Genomic DNA, 7,883 nt, shown 5'->3' with positions numbered 1-7,883 from the left:
TACAATCTATGTTGAAAATCTACAAAATATCTACAAACTGGGTACATTAAATTTTAATATACAAATTTTCATTCAATTGTAGCATAATTGGGATTTTTGACATAATTGCGTTTTTTCAGAAGATTTGTAGAAGTTTTAATCGTTTTTGATGTGTGAAAACAGAAAACAAAGCACCTACAATTAGAATACAAATAATCTACAATTTATCTACAAAATATCTACAAACTGGGTACATTAAATTTTTATATCCCAATTCCCATCCAATTGTAGCATAATTGTGATTTTTGACATAATTGTATTTTTTCAAAAGATTTGTAGAAGTTTTAGCAGTTTTTTATTTATGAAAACAGAAAATAAAGCATCTACAATCAGAATACAAATAATCTACAATTTAACTACAATTTATCTACAATTTCTGCAATATGTCTTCTTCTTCTTCGAGTTTCAATCTGAAATTCAGTCAAAACCAAGTCTAATCTTCACCAAAACTCCTCAAAATTGAGATATAAACTCCAAACCATATTCCCGACTATTTTCAACAACACCCAATCCAAACAAATAATGATTTTTGAAAACTCAAATTTGAATTCAAAGCTTTCAAGCTTTTTAATGGCTATCAATGGTGGAAAATATATGGAAGAACAGATGAAGATGAAGAACAGAAATCTCCTTTCTGTTTCAAAACTTGAATTTAATGTAGACTCAATCAATCGCAAGATTTTTTTCTGATTTTTAGCGCGTTAATTATGGAAGATTTTGACCAATTAAGCGTGTATTAAACAAATGGTACATAAATTGTAGGAAAACTGTGGACTGGGCGGGTAATTTACATAGTATGTACATATTTGGTAATAAGGTTTAATAGTACTCGAAGTGGAAGTATGGAAGGAATTTTTATTATTTAATATACATAGTAATATATGGATAAAATAAATTTTATATATATATATATATTCTTAACGGGTTAACAGATTATCCGTTAAGAAAATTGAAAAATCCGCTCCCAAATCGATATGTCGTTAATAAAAAAATTTCAATCCATTCCTCATCCATTAAACCGTTAGTCCGATATCAATAAACCATTAAGTAACTTTTACGGTTCGGATTTTGATTTTGGTTTCGGTTCGATTTTGAACACCCCTGCCTCGGACCCTCTTAACAAGCCTACCGTCTTTCTTTTTCCTCTTTTTTTTTCAGCACAAAAATTGACCAAAAAAACTAGAGCTAAAATAGTGGTTAGCTGGAAAAAAAAAGGAAAATGGTAAGCTGTCGGTGGAGTGACATTAGCTCAAGTGGGGTCAGCCCTCACCTTCCACTGCTTTGCTTGATTCCAAATCCAGCCTGTTTCCCCCGACATCTTCGACCCATCAATCTCCACCGTCCATTCCCATCTTCCACCCAAATCAGACCAATTTCCACCGTTCATTTCCATTTTCTCACATTTATTGTCCCTTTTCTTGAAAAAGATACTCCATCTACCTTGCATTGTTTTGTACCCAAAGAAAAAATAATTCACACAAAATTGAAATTGAATCAATACCCATTTCTCAAAAATCAATTCTTGATTCTCAGTAAGTTGTCTTTTCACTTCACTATATTGTATTTGTCTTTAAATCTCGAAGCAAATTTTTCTTTTATTCTTGTGTAGCAGCTCTCAAAGATTTCATCTTTCCTCTCTTTGCAGAAAAGAATAATGGGGATCTTGACAATGAAGATTTTATGTTTGTTGCTACTAATTTCAATCTCGATTATTGGTTGTGTGAATGGAGATGAGAATGAGTCATTTAAGAAACGACCAACAATAGTGAAAATGGTGAAGGGGACGAAGATGTGTGTGAAGGATTGGGAGTGTAACAAATTGTCAAAATTCTGTTGTAATTTGACAATAACTGATTATTTGGACGTAGACCAATTTGAGCTGCTTTTCGCAAAGAGGAACACACCTGTGGCTCATGCTGTTGGGTTTTGGGATTACAGCTCTTTCATCAATGCTGCAGCACTTTACCAGCCTCTTGGATTTGGTACCACTGGTGGTAAGAGAATGCAGATGAAGGAAATTGCTGCTTTCTTTGGCCATGTTGGTAGCAAAACTACTTGTAAGTTTACCAGCCTCTTGGATCACTATGTGCTTCATAAATATTGTAGGTATATTATCACTTTTAGCCCGCATCAGAAATTATTTACATTTGGTAGCCGAAAAAGTGTATAAAATTTGTATAATTTTTGTATATAATATACAACATGTATGTATATTCAAAAAATATATGAAAAATATACATTTTTTCGATTATTATTTTGAGAACGGCTATACAGTGTCATTTTCCCAATATTTGTGCAATCTGTTTAAAATATTGGGATTCAAATAATTCCAGATTAGCTAAGAGATTAAAGAAGCTCATGATTAGAGAATACAATGTTGATGTGTCCATGACTAGAACTTAATTTTATTAGTTGTACCTCTCAAAAAAATGATTGAAATTGGTGGTCAATTTTACCTCTCACAAATATAGCTTGTACAACGACGACGACGACCTAATAAAATCTCACAAGTGGGGTCTGGGGAGGTTAGTGTGTACGCATACCTTACCCCTACCACGATGGGGCAGAGAGGTTGTTTCCGATAGACACTCAGCTCAACAAATATAGCTTGTAGGTAACTGAATATTGCTTGAAGTTGAGATTTATAATGGATCTTTAGTGTGCAGGATTTTGATTGGGGCATTGGGGATCTGATGCAATCAGCTTATGTTGAGCTAATTACTAAGGAAAACTGAGCAGTTTTAGTCACACTAGTCCAAATAATTCTGTGTGAAATAACTGAAATGGGAAATCAAAACCGCTGGTGCTCCAACTAATAAACCTTCCTAGAACGGTGTATATTATATTTGAGATAGACTTTTTATGGTGAAAAGTGACTTGTGTAGGTTTTGTTTGAAGAATTATTGACTCTTTTACCATCTATGGATGACTTAACCTATTCTTGTTATCTATCTGTTTGTACCTGTGCATGCTCAACTTGTAGCATGATCTGTATGTCTGTATCTTTTGTGCAGTAGTATGTATGCATAACCTGATAAGTACAAAATAAATTTTTGTTTTGTGGAACAAATGGCCTTTTCAGACGTTATTCTTAGTCACTATTTATGTTCGTCAAAAGTTTGACATGATTTCTCCAATTGAGATGATTGTCTTGTGTTATTTCATTAACCGATACAGGTATAGCCTCAAAACAAAAGATTTCGGGACTTAATTTGTTTATGATGGCAATGTTGAATAGTTTTTGAAGCACTTTGTCATCCTACTTAACCTCTGGAGAGATTCATGCTCAAATGTAGTTGGAGTTTCTTTGACCACTTCAGATTTAGCCTGTAGCTTATTTTGCCGTGATCTCTCTTAGGTTCAATTGTATTCTCTCTCTACTAGCTTACAACTCTATGTTAACAGGTGGTTATGGAGTCGCCACTGGTGGACCATTGGCTTGGGGTCTGTGCTATAACAAGGAAATGAGTCCGAGCCAAGATTACTGTGATGAATACTTCAAATTAACCTACCCATGCACTCCTGGAGCTCAATATTATGGTCGTGGTGCCTTGCCTATCTACTGGTACATGTTCTTTTACTAATCTTTTGACAACAGTTATAAATTGATATTTTCCATTAAGCCATTATTTGAGTCAATTGAATACACTCCTTTGTTGGTTTATCACTTACTAAATTTGGCATGAGATTACTTTTTTAGATTACAGAAATATCTTGTTGGTTTACAGAAAGTTTTGTGATTTGAGACTTAATTCACCGAACAATACATATCGTACTAAATGGAGAAAGAAAAGAAAAAAGGCATTTATTCTACTTGATCTGTTTTGAAAAGGATCGCAGGAGTTCTAATCCAATTACTAATTCAAGTAAATGCACCTACTAATGTCATTCTTGATGCCTGAGCTGCTTACATGCTTGACTATATATTTGATAGGTATTAAGAATTTGTTTATATTGGTAATTCTACTAGGAACTACAATTATGGAGCTATTGGTGAAGCCCTCAAGCTAAATCTGTTAGATCATCCTGAATACATTGAACAAAATGCTACCATGGCTTTCCAGGCTGCAATTTGGAGGTGGATGAACCCAATGAAAAAGGGTCAGCCTTCAGCTCATGATGCCTTTGTTGGGAATTGGAAACCCACGAAGAATGATACTTTGTCTAAACGACTTCCTGGTTTTGGCACGACCATGAACATTCTCTACGGTGATAGTGTTTGTGGTCAAGGTGATGTTGACGGCATGAACAACATCATCTCCCATTTCCAGTATTATCTTGACTTGATGGGTGTTGGTCGCGAGGAAGCAGGGCCTCACGAAGTACTCACCTGCGGAGATCAAAAAGCTTTTAACCCATCCGCTGCACCTGCTGCTGCTTCTTGAGACTTATTGTTGGATTTGTGAGCATGCCTTCCTACTTTAGCCTGAAAGAAGCATACAATAATTGGAGTGATATTGTGAACTGTGTGATGCTGAAACAGATTGGGAATCGTAATGTGTACAAGGATGTTGCCTTTCTTGTTGTCTATCATGTAATTTTTTGGAATTCATTTTTTTTTTTACGTTTATGCATTGTGTAGTTGAACAGGTTTGATAAATATATATATCTATGTACTGTGAAGTCTATGCCTCTAGACTGTAATTTGTACAAGTTGAAATTCTACTACCCTATTGCATTTCGTCCCCTGGTTATTGTCTCTATGACATGTTAACCTTATGTTGTCATATTGTTATAAGTTGTTTTGAGGCTATTAGTGAAGACCAGCCAAGGTGAGTTTTGGCGTTTTAGGGCCATAAAATAGGAATCCAGGACGATTTTCACTTTTTTGTAGGCTAGTGTCTACGCCATCTTTGTGAATTCTGGGCTAGTGTCCGCGCCATCTTTGTGAATTCTGGAGACGAACTTCGAATCATCTAATATTTGTGGGCCCATCAGAAACCTCATGAACAATAGTCCTAGCTTAACCATGGTTGTTCCTCGTTTTTTAGCATTTTAAGGCCATAAAACAGTAATTCAGCATGATTTTTATTTTTTCGTGTGCTAATGTCCATGTCATCTTAATGAATGTTAGTGACGGGCTCCGAATCGCCTAAAATTTTGTGCGCCAATCAGATACGACCTAATGAACAATTGTTATTGCTTTGTCATGATCGTTCCTTATTTTTTGGCGTTTTAGGGCCATAAAAATAGAATTCAGGACGATTTCCGATTTTTTTCGTGTGATAATGTCTATTCATCTTCATGAATTCCGCTGACGGGCTCCGAGTCGCATAAAATTTTGTGGACCCATCAGAAACGACCTAATGAAAAATTCTCATTACTTTGCCATGAAAGTACCTCGTTATTGGCATTTTAAGGTCATAAAAAAGAATTCACGACAATTTTCAATTTTTCATGGGCTTGTCCACGCCATCTTCATGAATTCGGGCGACGGACTCTATATCGCCTAATTTTTTGGGCCAATCAGAAACAACCTAATGAACAATAGTCATGGCTTTGTCATGAACGTTCATCGTTCTTTGGCGTCTAAGGGTCATAAACAAGGATTTAGGACGATTTCCATTTTTTTTTTTGTGCTAATGTCCATGCAATCTTTATGAATTTAGGCGACGGACTCTGAATCATCTAAAATTTTGTGTGCCTATCAGAAACGCCCTAGTGAATAATAGTCATTGCTTCGCCATGGCCGTTCCTCATTTTTTGGCGCTATAGGGCCAATAAAATAGGAATTGAGGACGATTTTTAATTTTTTATTTGCTAATTTTCATGCCATTTTTATGAATTCAGGCGACGTGCTCCGCCCATTAGAAATAACCTAAGTTTCTCGTTTTTTAGCGTTTATGGCCATAAAACAGGTATTCAGAATGATTTCCAATTTTTCGTGTGCTCCATGACATCTTCATGAATTAAGGAGCGGGCTCCGAATCGCCTAAAATTTTTGTGGACCCATCTAAAACGACCTAATGAACAATCATCAATTTACACTGATTGTTCCTTGTTTTTTGTCACTTTAGGGCCATTAAACAGGAATTTAGGACGCTTTTCGATTTTTCGTTTGTTAGGTCCACGGCATCTTCGTGAGTTCGGGCAACGAGCTATGAATCACCTAAAATTTTGTGGGACCATTAGAAACGAGCTAATGAACAATAGTCATTATTTCGCTATGATTGTTCCTTGTATTTTTGCATTTTAGGGCCATAAAACAGGAACTCAAAACAATTTTCCATTTTTCATGCGCTGTCCACGCCATCTTTATGATATCGGGCGACGGGCTCCGAATCACCTAAAATTTTATGGGCCCATAAAAAAGAATTTAATGAAAAATAGTTATGGCTTATCCATGACCGTTTTTTTTTTTTTTGCGTATTAGGGCCATAAAATAAGAAATGAGGATGATTTCCAATTTTTTGTGTGCTAATGTCCATGTCAGCTTCATGAATTCGACGACGGGATCTAAATCGCCTAAAATTTTGTGGGCCCATCAGGAACGACCTAATGAACAATAGTCATCGCTTCACTATGATTGTTTCTCTTTTTTGGCATTTTAGGCCATAAATCAGAAATTCAGGACAATTTTTTATTTTTCGTGTGCTAATGTCCGTGCCATCTTATGAATTCAGGCAACAAGCTCTAAATCGCTTAAAATTTTGTGGCCCAATCAGAAACGACTTAATAAACAAGAGTCAATGCTTCGCCATGCCTATTTCTTGTTTTTGGCGTTTTAGGGCCATAAAACAGGAATTCAGGAAGATTTTCGATTTTTCATGTTCTAATGTCCATACCATTTTCATGAATTCGGACGACGAAATCCGAATCACTTAACATTTTGTGGACGCATCAGAAACGACCTAGTGAACAGTTGTCATTGCTTAGCCATGACTATCCCATTATGGCATTTTAGGCCCTAAAGCAGGGGTTATAGATGATTTTTAATTTTTTGTGTGCTAAATGTTCACGCCATCTTCATGAATTTGCATGATTATTCTCTTTTCTTTTTGCATTTTAGGGCAATAAAATAGGAATTCAGGATTCCAATTTTTCGTGTGGGCGACGGGCTCCGTATCGCCTAAAATTTTGTGGTCCCATCAGAAACGAAATAATGAACAATAGTCATTGTTTCACCATTACTGTTCCTTATTTTTTGGCATTTTAGGGTCATAAAATAGAAATTCAAAACGATTTTTGATTTTCGGGTGTTAATCCATGCCATCTTCATGAATTCGGGCAACAAGCTCCGAATCGCCTAAAATTTTGTGGACCAATCTGAAACAACCTAATAAACAATAGTCATTATTTTATCATGATTATTCCTCTTTTTTTGGCATTTGGGCCATAAAACAAGATTTAATACAATTCAAAATGAGGAACGTAATCCTAATGCACACAAAAATCTAGGAATCGTGCTGAATTCTTGTTTTATGACTGTAAATGCCATAAAATGAGGAACGGTCATGACGAATCGATAACTATTGTTGATCAGGCCATTTTTTCATTGCCCCGAAAATTTTAGGCAATTCGGATCCGATGCCCCAGATTCATGCAGATAGCGTGGACTATAGCATACGATAACTTGGAAATCAGCCCTAATTTTAGTTTTTAGCCCTAAAATGCCAAAAAAGAGGAACGATCGTGCCAAAACCGTGGTTATTGTTCATTAGGTCATTTTTTGATTGCCCGCAAATTTTTTGGCGATTCGGATCCAGTAGCCTAGATTTATGGATATGGCGTGGACTATAGCATACAAATATTTTTTGAAACCAACCTGATTCTTGTTTCTTCGCCCTAAAATGCCAAAAAACGAGGAACGATAATGCCGAATTGATGACTATTTTTCGTTAGGT

General features: G+C 35.8%; 1 protein-coding gene across 1 annotated transcript; it reads left to right on the top strand.

Annotated features, from left to right (window-relative positions):
• The first annotated feature begins 1,435 nt into the window (after nucleotides 1–1,435).
• LOC107797098 (chitinase-like protein 1) lies at nucleotides 1,436–4,720 on the top strand. The gene is made up of 4 exons (XM_016619962.2): nucleotides 1,436–1,571; nucleotides 1,685–2,096; nucleotides 3,445–3,604; nucleotides 4,010–4,720. Exons 2-4 carry the CDS (start codon nucleotides 1,694–1,696, stop codon nucleotides 4,422–4,424), a joined length of 978 nt encoding a protein of 325 aa, XP_016475448.1. The 5' UTR covers nucleotides 1,436–1,571; nucleotides 1,685–1,693; the 3' UTR covers nucleotides 4,425–4,720.
• Nucleotides 4,721–7,883: the final 3,163 nt, after the last annotated feature.

This window comes from Nicotiana tabacum, chromosome 7 (genome assembly GCF_000715075.1).
Source record: "Nicotiana tabacum cultivar K326 chromosome 7, ASM71507v2, whole genome shotgun sequence".
Taxonomy (NCBI): Eukaryota; Viridiplantae; Streptophyta; class Magnoliopsida; order Solanales; family Solanaceae; genus Nicotiana; species Nicotiana tabacum.
Note: the sequence above shows the minus strand (reverse complement) of the source record. Positions and strands in the feature narration are given on the sequence as shown.